The sequence below is a fragment of the Gobio gobio genome, assembly GCF_949357685.1.
Source record: "Gobio gobio genome assembly, chromosome: 16".
NCBI classification, from domain to species: Eukaryota; Metazoa; Chordata; class Actinopteri; order Cypriniformes; family Gobionidae; genus Gobio; species Gobio gobio.
This window is the reverse complement of record NC_137109.1, coordinates 22,770,704-22,792,857: the sequence shown is the minus strand read 5'-3', so window position 1 is coordinate 22,792,857 and position 22,154 is coordinate 22,770,704. Positions and strand designations below refer to the sequence as shown.

The 22,154-nt window shown below is 37.7% G+C and overlaps 1 protein-coding gene across 2 annotated transcripts; it reads right to left on the bottom strand.

Annotated features, from left to right (window-relative positions):
* Nucleotides 1-59: 59 nt before the first annotated feature.
* sh3rf2 (SH3 domain containing ring finger 2) lies at nt 60-21,550 on the bottom strand. 2 transcript variants are annotated; one of them, XM_079839403.1, is made up of 11 exons: nt 21,400-21,550; nt 20,586-20,967; nt 16,860-17,126; nt 16,091-16,186; nt 12,614-12,919; nt 3,995-4,116; nt 3,639-3,809; nt 3,124-3,365; nt 1,539-1,825; nt 1,161-1,438; nt 60-917 (listed from the first exon to the last, which is right to left on the bottom strand). In XM_079839403.1, the coding sequence occupies exons 2-11, from the start codon at nt 20,934-20,936 to the stop codon at nt 737-739; spliced, it is 2,301 nt and encodes a 766-aa protein (XP_079695529.1). In that variant the 5' UTR covers nt 20,937-20,967; nt 21,400-21,550; the 3' UTR covers nt 60-736. The 2 variants fall into 2 exon arrangements, with proteins under 2 accessions (XP_079695529.1, XP_079695530.1); XM_079839404.1 differs by lacking the exon at nt 21,400-21,550 and adding an exon at nt 21,197-21,292.
* Nucleotides 21,551-22,154: the final 604 nt, after the last annotated feature.

Genomic DNA, 22,154 nt, shown 5'->3' with positions numbered 1-22,154 from the left:
GAGAAAAATGTATGTAATCAATAATACCCAATTCAATTCAATAAATGGCAAATAACACATCAAGAGAAAATACTTTATTTTTTGTTTATTATTATTAGTTTAATAATTTCCCCAAAATACAAAAAAGAAAAATACACGGACTGAGAATGGGAAACCTGATGACTCAGGATATAGTTTCTATGACATCTTATTCAACAAAACACCTTTACTACATTGAGACAACAGGGATTTTGTGCGTGAAAAAGACAATCTTGAGTAATGCTGCCTTCACGTGCTATCGGAAATGATCTTAAATTGGACATGAACACCATATCAAGTCAAAATTTGAATGCGATGAGCTCGTATTCACAACTTTAGAAATGGGAAGTAGGGAATTTCCTATAGCGCGTGAAGGTAGCACAAGTCATCTTTAGGCCTCTATTTATCCAGCAGCCATAGAGACTTACTGGTTTCCTAGAATTAACAACCGGTCCACCTCTCATCCCATCCAAAAGTGCAAACAGTGATTCAACCTACAAAAAGGCACATTTTTTAGTCATAACTGACTAATGATGAAGGAAAAGCCTACACACGTTTTTGTGCCAGGTGGGTGTGCATGAAAAATGATGTGATCTCCCATAGAAGTACACAGGATATTGCTTTTAATTTCTGTCTATTACACAACAGGCTAAAACGGTGTGACTCTAAACACAGCACTGGTCGAAGAACAAGTACACAACAGAAGAAACTGTGGCACTCAAAGGACTTTGTCTAGTATTTCCAGAACGCTGCTGTGGAAAAGGCCCGTTTTCCCACTGATCTCCTGGGTCACGAGAAGCCTTCCGTCTGCTCGAGGCCTTTGAACGACGACTATTTCACCTTCTGTCAGCGTGAGCTCTGCATCTGTCTTAGCATTGTACCCCTTCATTACCCTATATCTGAAGAAAACAACATCAAAAACAATATCAGTGTCTGTCAGAACGCACCAAACACATAATGCCAGGATGTGCTAAATCATCTGAATGCTTCTTCTTGACAGGAAATGTTTTTTCTGTTTCGGTGCATTATCTATAGTATCTGCTAACTGACAGTTTTCAGGGTAATTTTCCTACCCATTACCAAGAGCAATTTGATTAGATAACGCAATGTTTCCTCTTAAAGACACACTCAAGAAAACCCACCTATTAGAGCCGGACTGGTTGCTGATCAGTACTGGCATCATATTTAGCGAGAGGCAGTCCATAGCGGCATGATCTGGACCTGTGCTCTTTCTGGCTGGAAGTGTTTTTGTGTCTTTAAGAACTAATGTACTTCCATCCCGACCCAAGATGGCGGAAGGGTTCCAGTGGTCCAGGGCCGAAAGGCCAGGCTGGGAACTAGAGAACTGTCCTGCAGATGAGGCCATTTTTGATGTTGTCTGAGGAGCATCGTGAGTCAGGAACCGCACTGACTTTACTGGCTAAAAGAACATCAAAAACAAATAAAACCATGCTGATGTAATTTATTTGAAACTGTGCCTTTAAATCTTAAATCCTATTTTTCCTAAAACACTTTATTACCTTCTCTGCAGTGTGCTTATTACCATCTGGTTTAACCAGAATGGAATGAGGAGCTGCGCTGGCCTCTCTCTGGACTGGGTCCCTGTTGACCGGTTGATATCCACCAGCAGAGGATGCTGTTGTCTCATATGCCCAGTGCTGCGTCTTGATGGGGTTTGAGAACAAACCGTTTCTCTTTTTGGGAAGAACGGGTGAACGACCGAAAGTATAGATCTGTCCCAAATCCTGAGGTGGTGCCTGAAGGCTGAGGATGGAATTTGAATTGTAGCTTCCATGGTGAGGTAACCCTAAACGAAAGGCCAAGCAGAAGTGAATCATTGCATCAGACTGAATACACTAATACACACACAGTACCTGGTGCAGAAGAAACACAGCCAATGCTAGTTAATGTCTGTATGGCAACTAAAATCTAAAAATGTATGAAGAGAGAATCAATCAAAAAAACTGAAAATTAATTGCGTAAACATTTTAATTTTGTAGAGCGGCCCATACAGACACAACTGGTAAAAAGTTTTTAAAAAAATTATGCTTTTGATGGAAGTCTCTTATGCTCTTATGCTCATTTGATCAAATGTTTTATTACAATTCAAAGTAACTTTCTTCTAGTTTAATATATTCATAAAAAATATTTATTCCTGTAATGCAAAGCTACATTTTCAGCATCATTATGCCAGACTTCAGTGTCATATGATCCTTCAGAAATCATTCTAACATGCTGATTTCCTGATCAATTCTCCATTATTATTGGGGTTCAATTATTAATAATGTTGAAAACATAGAATATTTAAGATTCAATGATGTATAGATAGATCAGACTAACAGCATTTATTTGAAATGTATATCTTTGTAACAATATAAATGTATTTACTATCACATTTTCAATTTAACGTTTTGCTGATCTTACTGACCCTTAAACTTTGACAAAAATACTAGGCAGCACAAATGTTTTCAACATTGATGATAATAATAATACATTTTTCTCGAGCATCAAATCACCATGACGCTGAAAATTCAGCTTTGCATCACAGGAATAAATTACATTTTAAAGCAACACTAAGTAACTTTCTTGTGCTCAAAATGTACAACATTTACATAATGAGCGAGTACATCATGAAACCGTGTTTTTGTCTTATCCTGAATCACTATGGTACACGTATAATATATGTTTATATTCAGACTATTTTAGTCCTGCGTGACTCGTCATAGACATAAACAGAGATAAGTAGCTCCGGCTACAATGTTCTTCCGCAAGACGCATGCAGTTCTGTTTATTAACCGCTAGAGTGCCAAAAGTTACCTAGTGTTGCTTTAACACATGTTCAAACACATTTTAAATTGTAATAATATTCCACAATATCACAGTTTTTTCTGTAATTTGAATCAAATCAACTGTATTTTTGATCAAAGCGTAACAGACTTTCAAAAAAATGTGTAAAAACTTGATCCTTGACTGGTAATGTATGTTGACTTACAAGGACGAAATGTGTCAATAAAACACAAATTCGACAAGTTTTTGATTTAGAACAGTTGCAAAGGCTAAAGGTTGACTTATGTTGTCAGCGTGCTGAGGCTTGTTGGCTCTCACCCCTGTGTGTGGCATGGAAGGCGCGCCTCACACTGCTCCATCCCTGCTTTCCACCCAGCTGCGGTGCTCTCCCAGAACCGGCAGATGACATCACAGCCATTGTAGCTGACGGGGTGTCGCTGTTTACTCTGTCTAGGGCCAGGACAACAGCCTGCGGCTTGTGTGGGGTGTGTCGTTTTGTTGATACTGTGCTTGTATTAGGAATGGCAGGTTTGCTTTGTTCAAGAAACCTTGCAGAAGTTCTGTGAGAAAGTCAGTATATTACTGTAAACCTGATTGTCAAGATAACAGGCGTGTGCTCGTAAAAAAAGTTTCCAATTAGAACTAAAAAGTTCCAATGTTGCATTCTCTAGTTCTTTTGAAAATGTATAAAGAACCCATGCACCAATAAACAACTCTAAATAGCCTATATCAATATTGTTAATAAAGTGTTTATCATATCAAACAAGTAAGCAGACATAGAACAGAAGGAAAGTAATGATAGCAGGTGTTGTTGTAACTGTTCTTCTGCTCACCTGAGCACTGGTGTAACATAGTTGGCCGGCAGGATCCCTACTTTGCCTGTTCTGAGAGACAGTCCACGCAGCCATCCCTCTTTGAATTTCCCATAAACCCCCACCATTTCACCCTTCCTCAGTTCCAGCTCCTCAGAGCGATGGGGTGTGTAGGAATACAGCGCTGCACACCTAAACAGATCAGACATCAGGTTAAAGAAATATTTCAGCCAAACATCCAAAAAGGTCAATAAAAAATGTACTCTCTATATCACAGAGAGGCACAGTAACTAAGCATCACAGTAACTAAGCATCTTTACAATCTACAAAATTAAACTCTTTTCATTTTATTGCAAGAAAATCTCAAAAGCACTCACACACTGATGGAGAGCTGCTGTGTGGCAGACATCTTGCTCTCTGATGGCATGGGGGATGCCTGGGGGTTAATCAGTGCCATGGTGATGGTTGGCGGACTTTCACCGTTCATTGTTCGGTCTCTCTGTAATAGTCAGAAAGTAACTGGTAATTTTCCTATCTTTGCCAACACTTTCCTGTCAACACTTGACAGCAATTTAATCTCTTTAATACATTTGTTTGGAAACAGTACAATAGATTTGTTAATCTCCAAACATTCATGCTTATCCTTGACAACGTTTTTTAACTTATGCAAACAATTATGAGTAACACTTCATGATTACTTTATAATAAATAATTAACAAAACAAACAAAACACACCTGAAAACAAAACAAGACAAAAACACATTTAACAAAAAAAGACTAAAACCAAAAGTCAAAACAAACAAAAAATAGACAACATAAGACAATATGAAACAAAACAAAACAAAAAACAAGACAAGGCAAAAACTAAATAAAACAAAAAAGACAAGAGTAAAAACAAAAGTTAAAACAAAACAAACAAACAAAATAACAACATAAGACAAGACAAAACAAAACAAGACAAAAACTAAATAAAACAAAAAAGACAAGACTAAAAACAAAAGTTAAAACAAACAAAATAGACAACATAAGACAAGACAAAACAAGACAAGACAACAAACAAAACAAAAAACAAGACTAAAAATGTAACAAAAAAAGACAAGACTAAAACCAAAAGTCAAAACAAACAAAAAAATAGACAACATAAGACAATATAAAAAAATAAAATAAAAAAGACAAAAACGAAATAAAACAAAAAAGACAATACTAAAAACAAAATTAAAACAAAACAAAACAACGCAACGCAACACAAAAAAACAAGACAAAAAATCAAACAAGCAGTCAAAAAACAAAAGCAAAAAAACAAACAAAAAAAATGACAGGACTAAAACCAAAAGTCTAAACAAAACAAATAAAAAAGACATTAAATAGTACAAGTTAAAACAAAGCAATGCAACACAAAAACAAAAGACAAAAAAATAAACAAGCCTGAAAACAAAACATGTTAAAAGTAAAACAAAAAAACAAGACAAAAACAAAATAAAAAGACAATACTAAGAAGCAAAGTAAAAAAACAAAACAAACAAATAAAAAAGACCAAAGTAAGACAAGAAAAAAACTACACAAAAACAAGACAAAAATCAAAGAGCATAAGGAACTTGAAATGCTCATTGAATAAATTAGTACTTCTGCAATATCATTGGTGACTGTCAGTTTAATTACATGTTATTATTACTATTGTAATTATTACAATTGTAACTATTACAATTAAATAATACTTAAATCGATATGTCATCCTCAATAAACCCGTCTCCAGCGTGTTGCCTCCGATCATTCGAATATTGCACTTTAATGATTATTTAATCAACATCATCCTCAATAAACCCGTCTCCAGCATGTTGCCTCCGGTCCCTCGAATATTCCGATCTATTCCGACCTCTGAGCTGTAAAGCTGCCAGAATAATAATAATAATAATACGCTGTTTGTTAATTGGCCAGAGGAGAACTGGCACCCCGACTGAGCCTGGTTTCTCCCAAGGTTTATTTTTCTCCATTAGGTCACCTAATGGGGTTTTGGTTTCCTTGCCACTGTTGCCTCTGGCTTGGCGTGCTCAGTTGGGGACACTTTCAACTAAACATCGAAATAAATCTAATTAATAAACTAAATCAACCATATAAACTAAATTACTGATCTAATTATTGATCTAAAGCCCACACTGTCACTGTATGATAATTGAAATGAACTCAACTCAACTCAACTCAATTTATTTTTATAGCACTTTCAAAGCCATTAAAATGGACCAAAGTGCTGTCCATAATTGGTAAAAACAGTAAAAGACACATATAAAACAATAAAATGCAAAGTTGTACCAACATCAAATAACAGCACAACAAAACACCAAGAAAAACATACAATCAATTTCTCACAGTTTTCAGACCTAATCAAATGCCATAAGCTTGATAGAAAAGGTGAGTCTTCCAGTCTGTTTTAAAGATATCTATACTTGGTGAGGATTTAATATATAAGGGCAACACATTCCACAGAGCAGGAGCAGCGACAGAGAAAGCACGATCTCCACTTCGCCTCAAGCGAACAGTTAGCAGCATGCTCTGAGAGGAGCACAGTTGGCGTTGGGGTTGGTAAGGGATCAACATGTCCTTTATGTACTGGGGAGCCTGGTCATGTAATGCTTTATAGACAAACATTAATACCTTGTACTGTATTCTGTATTTCACCGGTAACCAGTGAAGTGATATTAATGTAGGTGTTATGGGATCCCATTTTTTGTTTTTTGTTAAGATTCTCGCTGCAGCGTTTTGAACGTACTGCAGACGAGCAACGAGAAATTCATTCATGCCCAAATAAAGAGCATTACAATAATCCAGCCGTGACGAAACAAAGGCATGTAGAACAACCTCTAAGTCCTTATTTAAAAGGATGGATTTCAATTTCGACAGTTTCCTTAACTGAAAAAACGATGTTTTCACAACACTTTTAACTTGGCGGTCAAAGCTAAATTCAGAATCGAAAATGACTCCTAGGTTTTTCACATGACTATGAAAATGTTTTGGCAATAACCCGTAATTCCCAACTAGCCCATTCCCAAGCTGTTTGTTCCCAAACATTATAAACTCAGTCTTATCGTCATTTAGTTGCAAAAAGTTTTGCGCTAACCATCCCTTTACATCAGTCAGGCACTTATAAAAATTAGCAAAAGAGGTATGACTATCACACTCCAAAGGAAAATACATTTGTAGGTCATCTGCGTAAAAGTGATAATTGACATTGTATTGCCTAAAGATTGACCCCAGGGGTAACATGTACAATGAAAACAGTGTCGGAGCAAGAATGGATCCCTGGGGAACACCCCAATAGATGGTCGCGGAAGCAGAAACATAGTTTTCAATTTTAACGGCGCATGTCCTGTCATGCAGGTAGGAGGAAAACCAGTCGAGGGCTACACCATTGATCCCTACATAATCTCTGAGGCGTTTTATTAATATCGCATGATCTAAAGTATCAAAGGCTGCATTTAAATCTAACATCATTAAGGTAACACTTTTCCCGGAATCAATGCTTAACAAAATATCGTTTGTAACCTTTAATAACGCTGATTCTGTACTATGTTTAGACCTAAATCCTGACTGAAAAATATCCATCATATTATTACCAATCAAGAAATCAACAAGTTGATTATGGACAACTTTCTCTAATATCTTATTTATAAAAGGCAGTTTAGAAATAGGCCTAAAAATGTTTAAATCCTTGGAATCCGAATTCCCTTTTTTTAGAACTGGTTCAATAATAGCATGCTTAAACCCTGATGGTACAACACCATAAAATAAGCTACTGTTAATAATTGATAGAATACTTTGGCCAATAGTATCTACAACTTCTTTAAACAATCGTGACGGGAGAACATCATAAAGTGTGGTGGTCGGTTTTAAGTGCGAAACTATGTTTTCCAACTCAGTTAATGTAATAAGTTCGAATTTACTTAGACAGTGAGAGGGATTCATTATGTCGACTACAACTTTCCCGATGGGCACAATATTCGAGCGGATATTATCAACCTTATCAATAAAAAACTTTTAAAAGCGCTCACATAGATCCTTGGATGGGTTAGGGAACATATTAATAGATGGACTCAGCACCTTATCTATGGTTGAAAACAACACCCTTGGGTTATTTGCATTATGTGATATAATTCGCGAAAAATATGAAGATCTAGCGTCTTTGACAGTATTTTGATAGTTCAATAGAGACTCTCTAAGCATATCGTAAGATACTTGCAATTTATCTTTTAGCCACTTACGCTCAGCAAGCCGACAAACACGCCTCAAATTCAGAGTTACATCATTTAACCAAGGTTGTTTTTTAACTTTTTGACATCTCATTTTAAACGGTGCAATATTGTCCAAGATCTCTGAGCAAACATGATTAAAAGAGTTTACCAATTCATGAGGTCCTTTAGCAGGTAGCATTATAGGCTCAGCATCAAGAGATAAGTCAATACATGAGGCAGTTAAGAACGCTGTTGAAAACGCACTAGGTGTAGAGGTAGTGATAACCCGGGACAAAAATGATGGAGGCTGATAGCAGACTTCATTTGTTGCAGAGGGCAAAGTAAACCTAATAGGCATATGATCCGAGATAGCTAAGTCATCGACACAAATGTTATCTAACATTGTTCCCAAAGAAAACACCAAGTCAAGTGTATGCCCGTGATCATGTGTGGGTCCAGAGACACATTGAGATAAGTTGAAAGAATCAACCAAATTCAAAATTCCTTGGTCATGGGTTTCCCCGGACAACAGACATGAATGTTAAAATCACCCATAATCAAAATCCTGTCAGCAGATGGAACAACCACAGTTAAAAAGTCATAAAATTCATAGAGAAAATTCTTATTATAGCCAGGAGGCCGGTATATCAAGGCACAGACCAACGGCGAGGGCAAGTCAATCTTCATTAATTGAACTTCGAAACTCTTAAAACATTCAACAGGCTGAATGAACTGATGAAATGAACTCAAAATGAACTGATGACATCAGCGTTTTCTCCAGAATGGCTATACAGCTGAATAAAATTATGCTGCATTATTTTCCTGTTTAACACTGTAAAGCTGCTTTGAAACAATCTACATTGTTAAAAGCGCTATATAATTAAAGTTGACTTGACTTGACTTGACTTAGTAAATAGTAACCCAATTAATTATGCAACAATTAAGAATTTTCAACTTTTATGCAATCCCTTAAATCAACTGTCAACAGAACGCCTCAAGCTCTCCTACCATTTCACAGATAATTATATTGAATTTTTTTGGTTAATTCAGGAGTTATTTGTATCGTTATACACACAACTCTTACATAAGCGCCAGTGAAACTGACTCAGAAGAGAAGAGAGTCACGTGGGATGTCGGAGAAATATGTCCAGGCAAATGAGTCATGAGTCTTTCTCTTAAACTGAGATCCAGTCTAATATTAGTGCATTATAAAAGCATGATGAAACAAGAGACCGATCTGTGAAGTTTCTGTAACTTTGACAATTTCCACTCCTCTCTTAAACACTTACACCTACAATATGTCCCATAATTATCTCAGGGAGAGCAGGTGATTACAGCTTAGTTACATCAGCACTGCCACAGAAGACACAGAAGGCCTAGAGAGTACATTTTATTCAAAGCGACGTTCAAATGAGAAATTCAGCACGGGTGATTCATCTTAGCGAGGCGGTAACATTAACATAAGAAGTGCTGCAATTCAAAACTGTATCTTAAAAGTGCCGCAAGAGTACAATGGGGCATTTATTTTAGGAAAGTACGTTTGGTCCCAGTTTATATCACTGAAAAAAAATGGTGTAGGATTTACTTTGAAATCATGTTCACTCAGAAATAATTACAAATAAACAGCAAGTAACCCATAGGATTAAAGATGAAATTTTAAAGTAGAAATATTATTTTCTTGTAAAATGTACTCCAAATATCTTTTCTTTTTTTTGTTTTGTTTACAATTTAGACCCTTTGGGCCCTATCATACAGCCGGCACCAGGCGCGACGCAAGTGTTTTTAGCTAGTTTCAGCCCGACGCAGTTAATATTTTCACATGCATCGCCACATTGTTTAAATGGCAAATGCACTCGCGCCCATCTGTGCACTCATGGGCGTGGTGGTCTGAAAACGAGGTGTGTTCAGGCGCATTGTTGGTTCGTTGCTATTTTGAGGCAACTGAAAACGATTGACCAACAAAAACCTGGTCTAAAGTCAATAGCTCTGTATTTTTTGTGTTATTTAAAGGGTGCATTAGTAATAGTAATATAACGCGCATACACATTACACACACAGGGACACGCAGCAGCACACAAACATTTTTAAATATTAAAAATAAAAGGATTTCTCTCTGGAGAAGCGTTCAGTCACCATTTAAGAGACTAGGGACAACACTTGTAGACCATTTTCCTGTTTTTAAACTAGCAAAAGTGGATTCAGACATGCCTTAAATGCACTGTCACCGCGCACTGCGCTTAGATCGTTAAAATAGGGCCCATAAACTATGTACTTGTGTAAAAGAAAATTGTTAGGTACAATGTACTTATTGATTGTACATTGCTGCTATTGAGGTGGCATATGGGTAAGGTTAGGGACAAAAACATTTATGTACAAAGTAAATGCATTGTAACACATTATTCATTTTAAGGGATAGATCGCCCAAAAATGAAAATTATGTCATCATTTACTCACCCTCAAGTTGTTCCAAACTTGTATGAGTTTCTTTCCTCTGCTGAACACAAAAGAAGGTATTTTGAAGAATATGGAGAACTAAACAGTTGCTGGACCCCGTTGACTTCCATAGTAGGGAACAAAATAATATGTGGTCCATCAACTGTTTAGTAAATGATGACAGAATTTGACAGCATTTTCATTTTTGGGTTAACTATCCCTTTATATGGTAGTACATACTAGTTAAAGACACTTAAAGGGGTACTTCAGCGCTGGGAAGATGAATATGTATTTAAACTGGGTCATGTATGTAGTAGAAATGTGAAAGCATTTTTTAATTTGGTGCCTTATAGACTGAGAAAAGACAGAAAGTTTATCTTTTGTTAAAAACGTGTCTTTTCAATAAAATGTGAATGAGCCGAACGAAAGTCACAGGACAAACGCAGCAGGAGTCAGATTTCATTCATCACGAGAGCGAAGTAAGAGCTGAGCAGAGCTGAGGTAAGCGCGGCAGTCATTCTCAGCGCGTGTCCACGTGTCTTTTCAGGTCGCATATGGAAGCTAAACTTTCATAGGAATTCATTGAAAAGTTGAAACACTCACTTTGCTCCGCACCGCCCAGTTATTAATGCCCGATCCGAGCGGCCATGCGCATTTACATTCTGTGAGTGAGATCTCTCCCCTACGGGCGAGTTGAAAACATGCGGAACAGCTCCTACTACTGGCTGTAGTTTTTAGCCTCTGGCCAAAACATCCTCAGATGATGCAAAATGACGATATTTGCATCATCGGAGGATATTTTCCAGAAATAAAATGCATAATTCTCTTGTCTCAGGGGGATATGAGGGGGGAAAGTACAATAATTCGAATATACTACCGGGTTTCTACTGACACAAAGCTAAATGCTAAATCGCTGAAGTAACCCTTTAATATAAAGCATCTATAACTTTATTGGAAAAGTGTAATGAGTTTGTTAGACTGTGCCTATTCAAATCAGGTTTTTGAATAGAGATAGTTTGAATTGTTTGTTTGAATTGATTGTTTGAATATTCTAAGATTGAAGAATATTGCTCAGTTATGAACAACCTTGGGAGACCCAACTTCACAGATCATTTTTAGATTACCTATTTGCGTTGCTTTTTATTTGCAAATTCAAATTTAAAGCTCTCCAGTCATTTCAGCCAGAATCCATGCGATTGGGAATTTCACGTCTAAGGGCAAAAGATTTCCCTATGCATATGAGGTGACTTCTGTGTGAGCTGTGCTTCATACATCTCTACACTACTGACAATAGAGAATGGACCTTTTTTGCCCTCAAAGTTTTGGTGAAATTGTATACTATTTTTATGCTACGGCACTTTTAATTGGATGGAAAAGAGCAGCCAGCTGATTCTAGAATACATCTTTTGTGTTCCATTAGACGGTCATGAAGAGTTTGCACCAACGATGAGTAAATAAATACTGACATCATTTTCATTTTGGGGTGATCTATTGCTTTAAATGTTTCCCTTCCCCTCGGACCGACACTGCTGAGTCAGAAACAGTGAGTATGTTTCCTGTGACTTCTCACAGTGTTGCACAACCTGAAGAAAAAAACACAAATAATGCAAAAAATCCAGTGTCGACAGACCCCCCCCCGAGTGGTCGCCTCACCATGATGTGATGTTCTCCTTGCCATCTATTAATGACACAGCTGATGGCAGGAGGAAAGAGAGAGAGTCACTGCTCAGTGGAGAGGAATGAGCCTTTCAACCAGATAAGAGGAAAGTGTTATGTAACCCTATGAGTCATGAGCTTGTAAAGCGGCAACAGAGAATGGGGCATTTTTAGCTCTCAAGCACGCCGGCTTTCTCTCACACAGGAAAACATCTCAGGCTGACAGCGGAGAGAAATATTTTTTACCCATTTTTGAGGGGGAAAACACAGGAAGGAATTGCTCGTTTTAGGTAAATCATTGATTTCAAAGCATTATGTTTCTAATCAAATCTAATTTAGATTGAAGCAGGCACATTTGTATCATGCACACGTTAAGATGTTATAATTATTGTTCCTATTCTATACAAGAAGGATCGCAGATAACCAAAACAAACATTGCCTCACCATTAAAAATGAAGCTCATCTGACTCTGACTCATCATCTCTCTCGTTCCTCAATAATGAATCTGAATAGGATGTTAAACTTCATCCAAAAACATTCAGTGTAGCTAAATCACAGCACTGAATGACAAAAACACATGCATGGCTAACTAATTGCATGTCTGCACAGCAAATAAATAGGCAATCATCATTCCTACACAAACAAATGTGATAAAAAAATACAGCCGCAACAGGGACTGCTCACCTTAGGCAAGTTTCTGTGAGAGCTCCTCAGACGTGGTTTGTTAAATGTGGTGAGTTGTGGCGTCTTGCTGGAGGAAGGCTGTGCTGTGGAGCTGACGTGAGGTGGCTGCTGGCTCTGGCTGAGGGGAGGATGGTTCAGGCTGTTCAGGAGACTGACATTTGGAGGCCTGGCCGACTTGTGCGACGCTCCAGTGAGCCGTCTGTGGACGTAAGCATCTGCATTGACCCTAACAGCGCTCCGTGGGTGCGATTCCACCGAGTCCCTCCTCTTACGTTTTTCCAGAAGCTCGTACGCCGCCGGATTCGGCTACAGCGGAAAGACACAAATCAGGTTAAAAAAAGAGGCTGAACAGCACAATAAAGACATGCTGGCTCTCATCTGCGTGAGCCACTTTACCTGCTGCGAGTTTGCCAGTAGGAAAAGTGCAAGCTCAAAGCTATTAGTCCCACCTGCTCGCCCCAAACTTCCTAAGTGGCAGCTGGAGCTGCTTATCTGAGGAACGCGACGTTAAGATGGACTGGTGCAGCACATGTGGGCAGGAGTGACACTCCCCCTCCCTTTTCCCATGATGTGCTGCTCTGCCACCAAAGAAAAAGACAGCATTACTGTGCCTTCACGCCTGGCTGGTCACCGCTGAGATGCCCGACTGGCGCTGAGAAGGAGGCTGGCTGTTTTATCTGACTAACCTCTGATATAATCCAGTGCGTGGATAATGAAAAGCATTCCTATCTGGAGCTTAATTATCCAGCGGCACATGAAGTTCACTGGAGCAGCCGTGGCGGAAGAATGCACATGTCAGTCACAGGACTGCAGCGTCAGAGATAGCAAGCTCACTAACCACGTCTAAAAGCCCGTTATCACGCTCCGTAAGTAGCTACCGACACCACGAGTGCTAAGAGATGAGGGCCTATTGTTCTGAATTTAATCGTGACATTAAACAGAGAAACGATTAGGGGAAATTGAAAAGATTGCCAAATAGTGACGAAGGTTTCACGTCACAAAGCAGAGAGTGATGTCATTTTAAAGTATTATTGCATAAAGGCTTAGAAAGTACAATAGTCAAGAAATATCTGGGTTATATTTTCAAAAGAAAAAGAAGTCTATTTTTAGGATAATTACATTTTTTGTGCTGTGACATTATTTTCATGACAATTAAGCAAATATCCCTCATTCTCAATGGTCCACAATATTCTCATTACTGTAATTGCTTGAATCAGGGGTCATCAACAGGAGGTCTGTGGTGGCACTGCAGGGGTCTGCCAATTACTGTTTGATCTCAAACTCATTTTTGCTGAAGAAAATATAAAAATTATATTTAAAAAGATTAAGTTAACTCCAACTAAAGCTAAAGTGCAGGCGTCCACTACTACATTTAATCAGAGATCATTTTATAGGATATTTAGTGTTGTTTGTCACACTGTCAGGGCTCGACATTAAGCCAGTTCACGTGCTTGTCCTTCGGACAAGTGAATCTGTCATTCACTTGTCAGAGTAAAAAATTTGCTTGTCCAGATTTTTTTTTTTTGTGTGTGTTGTAAATATAATTTATTCTGAAGCAATATTCTCATCAGTGTTCAATCAGCTTTGACATATTTAAATCTGCATATTAGTGATATTTGTACCTGCATTTTTTCCATAATCTTTTTAAATATAGGCTATGTTTCAGCTTTCATTTTATTTATTTTTTTATTTGATCTAAAAAATAAATTAGAATAAGACACTATAGGGCTGTTACCAATCAAATTAAATAATTTACACAAAAAAATTACAACTGCATTAAATAATGGAATGAGATTTTTTAAATATGTTTGAATATACACCACCAGTAGGTGGCAGCAGGTGACGGTCTTAAAGATTGAGTCATTGAGTCATTAATTTAAACAATTCATTCAAACTTGGATGATTCATTCAAGAATGAGGCAGTCGTTTACGAATAGGTCATTGAATCTTTGATTCAACCGATTCATTCAAAACACTGAATCATTCACTTACACACCGTTGCTGTGAGAAGTGTTATGGTTCTGCTGTGATCTTTGTTTGGAACTATTTTTGCTGCTGAAATCGAACAAAAACAGTCAATATTGCATCTAAAATGTAAGTAACTTAATGTTAATTAATTGTTTATGGAACTGTCATATGAAATCAGTGTCATTTTCAGTCGTGATAGTATTCAGAAAAACAGCACTCTAGGGTCTATGATGTTGCTTTACTGTAGGCTATCATATGTTATAAATATAAAAACTCCACAATTTGTAATGTTAACCGTGTATGTTAACTGAGTTTCTTTGCATGAGCGGCACTCATTTGTTGTGATTTCTCCTCGAGAGGCTGTGCGAGCGTCAACAGCGCAACCCTGTTACCGTCAGTTAATTATACAATACATATTATTATCCACTATCGATCGCCAATTACACTAAATTAATGCAGAATTATTGTTGCATGTTGGTGATTCTATAGTTATTTTTTGACGTTTTCATCAGCTTGTCCTGTCGGGCAAGTAAAATTCTCTTTCACTTGCCCCTTCAAAAAATCCACTTGTCCCGGACAAGCGGACAAGAGTTAATGTCGAGCCCGGCACTGTCCATTAGTTATGTTTGTTTGCTCTCTGAGAGGTTGTTAAAACTAAACAAAAAATAAAAAGTTGCTAAAAATGACCAAAAATAAGAAGCTAAATTCAGTTGCATGCTTCATTATCCCTGTGCATAATATCATTGCACCTGCTGCACCCATGGTACGGCAGCAAAGTTCCTTGATTATTTAGCAGAAATGAGAGTATAGTTCCTAGCCATATCGGTCTAGAAAAACGCAACTTTTCATTTTTCGAGCGATCTTAGTACACGATGTAACTACAGAAGAGTCAAGTTTTAAATAGGAAAAATATTGAAACTCTTTGGTCATTTTTGAGCGAGATGCTAATGGTCTAATTAGATTCAATGATCTATGCTAAGCGTGCTACCACCAGACCCAGAGAGAAACAGTTAAACTCAACTGTTTAACTCTAGGGGAGTTGGAAAATGAGCCTATTTTCAAAAAAAAAGTGAAGTGTTCCTTTAATTACAGAATTTTCTTTTTTGGGTTAACTAACCCTTTAACATTAATTTGAACTAATATTAACTAACATGAACTAACAATGAACAATACATGTGTTACTGTATTTGTTCAACTTTCTTAATGTTAGTTCATATAAATACAGCTGTTCATGGTTTGTTCATGTTAGTTCACAGTGCATTAACTAATGTTAACAAATACAACTTTTGAATTTAATAATGTATTAGTAAATGTTGAAATTAACATTAACAAAGGTTAATAAATGCAGTAAAACTGCAGTTCATTATTAGTTTATGTTCACTCATGTATTCAACTAATGAAACCTTATTGTAAAGTGTTACCCTTTTTATATTTAGATTTTAGGGGCATGTAAATATGATCGAAACATTTGAAAATCTAGAAATCTAGAATACAAACTTGTTGTCTTACCTCTGTGAGCTGCAAAGGAAAAATCCCAACTTTGTCTCCAAGTTTACCTTCAACCCAGTTTTCATTGACTTGTTTAATGAGAGTAATGCTGTCTCCCTGTGGGGGGAAAGAGAGACAGCCATGCGTTAGGCAGCTCAGGGTGCATGGACGTCTCTGAAGATGTTTACTTGGCTCAAATCACTCTAAGCTGCAGGCCCATTACACCCTTAACTCGGCCCCAGACCCATTTGGACCATCTGCTCTAAAAAAAAACTTTAAAAAAAAACACTCCAGGAAAATGTCCTTTAATGGAAGCTGTGCCTGAGTCAAAACTGTTATATAATTCAAGTCCTGTGGTGTGACTAACAATCCTGCTACATAAAAGAGCACAAAGAAAATAAATGTATTTGCTTCCCAGTTCCCACAATATAAATATCACACAAATGGGGCATGTAATACTCAACATGCACACAAATACAATAGCCGAAATAAGTATTTTGACACTTCAGTCACACATAAAAATCAAAGCAAAACATTTCACAAATAGAGGTTTGTTTAAACTATACAACAAAATTGTATGCTGTATAGTAGCAACGTCATTGCAAAAATGGCTGATCTTTTTTTTTTTTGAGAGAGAGAAAGACGGTCTAGCATAATTTTAGCAGATGCCACTTTTGTTGATGCTATGGAATTCATACATTTTTTAGTATAGCTTAAGTGTCCAAATACTGCCACTGTACCAACAAAACTGAATTGTGGTAGCACATTGATTAAACAAGAAGAGATTGACCTTGAAGAAGGTTAAGCATTCCTTGCTGTCATCTGGATCCAGATTGTTAGCATTGAAGTCATAAAGTGCTCGGCAAAGGGCCAGGGGCTGCGGCTGTCCACTTATAACTCGCACCACATTGCCCGGTACCAGACCGCTGCTCTCTTTGCTCTCCCCATAATACCAGTTATCATCTACTTTCCACCGCAGATAAATGATGTCACCTGACTTCATTGTGATCTCCCCAGGTGTATTACCATGGAAGTCATATAAAGCCTGGGCTTGCACCTGAAACAAATAAAAAATAAAGCCCGTCAAGAACATATCTGGATCATATTTTAACACATTTTTAATTCTAGGACCATTATATTTTTACATTGTGGCATTATCGCATTGACAATTAAATACACTATATTGCCAAAAGTATTGGGAAACCCCTCCAAATCATTGAATGCAGGTGTTCCAATCACATCCATGGCTACAGGTATATAAAATCAAGCACCTAGGCATGCAGACGCTTCTACAAACATTTGTGCAAGAATGGGTCGCTCTCAGGAGCTCAGTGAATTCAAGCGTGGTACCGTGATAGGTTGCCTCCTGTGCAATAAGTCCTTTCGTGAAATTTCCTCATTACTAAATATTCCACGGTCAACTGTTAATGGTATTTAGGGCTGCGCAATATATCGAAATTATCGAAATATCGCATATGCAATAACTTGCGAAAAACAACTTGCAGTCTCGTGCTGTCTGCTGTCTGATGCACATTAAAACATGCGCACAAGCCGTTCTTTTTTTCGTGTCTTGTTACTCACTCGAACTGTCAAATACACACACAGTTATGTCAAAATGGCTGTCTTGATGAGTATTCATGTAAACACAGTCGGTTATGCTTTAAGTGAAAGATATCAGTTGGGGAATAGAATAGATTTTACACACTTAAAGCAATATCGTATCGCATATCGAATATCGCATTATTTAACAAGGATATCACATATCGCATTTTTCTTCAATATCGCACAGCCCTAGTGGTATTATAACAAAGTGGAAAAAATTGGGAACAACAGCAGCTCAGCCACAAGGTGGTAGGCCATGTAAAATCACAGAGAGGGGTCAGTGCATGCTGAGGTGCACAGTGCGCAGAAGTTGCCAACTTTCTGCAGAGTCAATAGCTACAGACCTCCAAACTTCGTGTGGCCATCAGATCAGCTCAAGAACAGTGCGTAGAGAGCTTCATGGAATGGGTTTGCAAGGCCGAGCAGCTGCATCCAAGCCTTACACCACAAAGCGTCAGATGCATTGGTGTAAAGCAGGGGTGTCCAACCCTGGTCCTGGAGAGCTACCACCCAGCAGATTTTAGCTCCAACCTCAATCAAACACACCTGAACCAGCTAATCATGGTGTTCAGGGTGCTAGATAATTACAGACAGGTGTGTTGGAACAGGTTTGGAACTGAAATCTTGAAATCTGCAGGACGGTAGCTCTCCAGGAGCAGGGTTGGAGACCCCTAGTGTAAAGTGTGCCACCACTGGACTCTTGAGCAGAGGAGACGTGTTCTCTGGAGTGACAAATCGCGCTTCTCTGTCTGGCAATCCGATGAACGAGTCTGGGTTTGGTGGTTTGGCTGCATTGTGCCAAGTGTGAGGGGGGATTATGGTGTCAGGTTGTTGTTTCAGTGGTTGGGCTTGGCTCCTTAGTTCCAGGGAAAGGAACTCCTAATGCTTCAGCAGACCAAGACATTTTGGACAATTTCATGCTCCCAACTTTGTGGGAACAGTTTGGAGATGGCCCCTTCCTGTTCTAACATTTCTGCGCACCAGTATACAAAGCAAGGTCCATAAAGACATGGATGAGCGAGTTTGGTGTGGAGGACCTTGATTGGCATGTCCTGACCTCAACCCGATAGAAGACCTTTAGGATGAATTAGAGCGGAGACTGTGAGCCAGGCCTTCTCGTCCAACATCAGTGCCTGACCTCACAAATGCGCTTCTAGAAGAATGGTCAAAAATTCCCATAAACACACTCCTAAACCTTGTGGAAAGCCTTCCCAGAAGAGTTGATGCTATTTTAGCTGCAAAGTGAGGGCCAGCTCCATATTAAACCCTACGGATTAAGAATGGGATGTCATTTAAGTTCATGTGCATGTAAAGACAGGCGTCCCAAAACGTTTGCCAATATATTGTACATCTAATTCTCAGTCCTGCAATGCTGAAAACGTAATTCTCATTACTGTAATGCACAAAAATCATTGATATGTCATTTAAATTAATACACTGACTCCCAAATACTTCAAATGAATATCTACTAAATTAAGAGGCATGGAATGGGAAATGCAGTGGGAAAAGTTTCCCAAGAGCTCAAAAGCATCCCAAATGTTTAAACAGTGTTACTGTTTGTGGCTGCAGATGCAATGGCTTTTTTTCCAACTGAAACTCAAATCCACCGACCTAGTTAAACTAAACCAAGGCCCAGTGTGTTTCAGTGGACATTGTTAAACACACACAGAGATAATTGAGCTCTTAAGCAGGTCGGAAAGGCAAACTGACCTCCCATATATCCCAGCACAGAACCCATACTGATATATTGATAAATACATATTCCATTATAATTTACGCTGCACAGGATAACTGTTCTATTGAAAAACAAACATCATGTCACAATGAATGTAATAATGACACATTCTAGAGGAAATATTCATATTTTGAACCATAACACTATTATAAACATAATGATAAATCAACATCATAACACCTAAAAGATACAACAACAACAACAACAAAAACTTTTGGTCCCACTTTATTGTAAGTGCATTTAACTACTACTAACATTTAAGTTAATAATTTGATACAATGCACTTATTGTGTGTATGTTTTTACACTACTTATATATTTTTTAAATGGTAACACTATTTTACAGTGTCATTGTTACATATGTTACATGTAGTTATAGTAGTAACAACTATAAATGATGCATAATTACATGCAACTAACACTAAACCAAACCAAACCCTTCTCCTAAAACCTATAGTAAGAATAGCAAGTATGTCGTTACTAAATATGACTTGGTACTTGAATGTATAGTTACGGTGTAACAAAGACACCTTAACATAAAGGGTTACACTTTATTTTTAGGTTTCATTGTTACGGTACAATTATGTTTAAGTACTGCGTAATATTAATTAAATACATGTACTTACTTTTTTGGTTTGTTGCATGTAATTATGCATAATTTACTGTTATTACTATGGTAAATACATGTAACATATGTAACAAGGACACTGTAAAATAAAGTGTAAAATACCAAATAAAATGTAACCAAAATACCTGCATGTAATGGATTTCTGTAATTATACTACATTGTCGACCCTTCCCTTACCCGTTAACCCACCCGTAAACCTACTCATGCCACCAAACTTGTGCCTAACTATACCTGTATCCCACCTTAATAGCAGCAAAAGTGTTTTGCAATACATGAACAAAGAACATTGTCCCTAACTTTTTTTTTAATGCAAGTACACACAGTAGTTTAAGACACCTAATAGAAAGTGTGACCAAACTTTTAATCCAGAAAGAAAAGCAAACAAGCCTAAATCTTGACTTGCAGGCAAGAACGACTCGATTGCATGTCACAAAACAGCAGCTACAAAAAAAGAACACCGAAAAAAAAAGACAAAGGCTGCTTTTAAGTATGTCCCTTTCAAATCATTATTCACGCTCTAATGCAAGCAACAAAAGTACATTTCCTTCTTACCCCCTGTGTGTCCTGCCCCTGATGGTAAATGTAACTGCTTAAAAGGTCCTCCTGGACTGTAGAGCTCACATATCTGCCGGATCTGTCCCTCGGTGTGCCCAGTGGCCCCCTTTCCTGGAGGCTCTCTAGGAGTCTTAGTAGCAGCGGATTGGTGGGGAGCTCCTCCACTGATCCTGGAACAGCAGCTCTGCACTCTGGGCAGCACATCTGATGATGGTGTGATGCCTCGTGCTGTTGAAGGCATGACTTACAGAACGTGTGCTGGCATGGTAAGACCTTGGCAGACACGTCCAAAGGCTCCATACACATAGGACACTCCAACAGGTCCAAAACAGCCAGTTCCTCCATCATACAGGATTCATGCACATACTCCTCCTGCACACTTGACACATGATCACACGCTTTATATGAGGGTTAAACAATATATAACGTATTCATAACTACTTTGGCGAAAATGCACAATATGATTTAATGATTTCTAATAGCTCTACTTCCGTCAACACCTCCTCATAGTCATCACGCTATTGTAATATGCAAACAGGTGTGACTAGACATTTGTAAAGACAGACACGACACAAGTTTATTTTTTAGATTACATAACGACATTCTACCTTAATCAAGCCTACATTTCGATACATTTGCGCAATTATGATCCTGTAGAAATGAGAAGCAAGTTTTCATTGAAATCAAGATCGCGCGTCGTCAGCACGTGACGACGTCACGTTTATCTGTTTACGCGACAAACGTCCACAGCGAACATGAGTTAGATATAAAACTGAACATTGTACTCAAACATAGTTAAATATTCACATACCTTATGGTCACGTAAGAATATAAAAACTGAGAGAGAGAAAGAAAAAAGGCCAACAAGCGACCGAGAGAGCTGGTCTAAACTGGATGTTTGCGGACAGGTGTCATCTTACACCACAATGTCACTGAGATTCAGCCGGAGGAGAAAATGGACTGAACATGAACTCTACGGAAACTTCTGAAGTAAAAATAAATAAATACAAAATAAATAAAGAAAAGAAAGAAAAAAAAAGAAAAAAAATTATATATATATAATTAGGCTATATATATTGTATTGCAACTCATCTCTATAAGACTATACGGAAAAGATTGGTTAAACTAAATTATATTTGAGCAGTTTTATTTTCTATTAATTTTCTATAGAGTAGGCTAAAAAAAATTAATTTGACAAAATGCAGTTTTGTATTATTTAGCAATTTGCAATTAAGATGACATAATCATTCAAATACAAATATGTGTTAAAGATGATGATCTAAATGATGATTTAAAAAAATGTATGAGAATGGCTAACAGGGTTGCAAATTTTGCCATAATTAAGCTGTCACGCACTAGAAGCTAGTTCATTTCTAGGTGTTAATTTGTAGCCTTTTGTAACTTTTTTTTGCTGTAAAATAATGAAATATCTGTTTAATCATTTTTTTATTGAAATAACTTGAACAATAGGGTTGAATGGTTGAGCCTGACAAATGTAAGCAATTGTGTAAAAACTAATGAAATAGAGATGAATCACTTTTCTTCTCTGTAAAGGGTGTTTTAGTA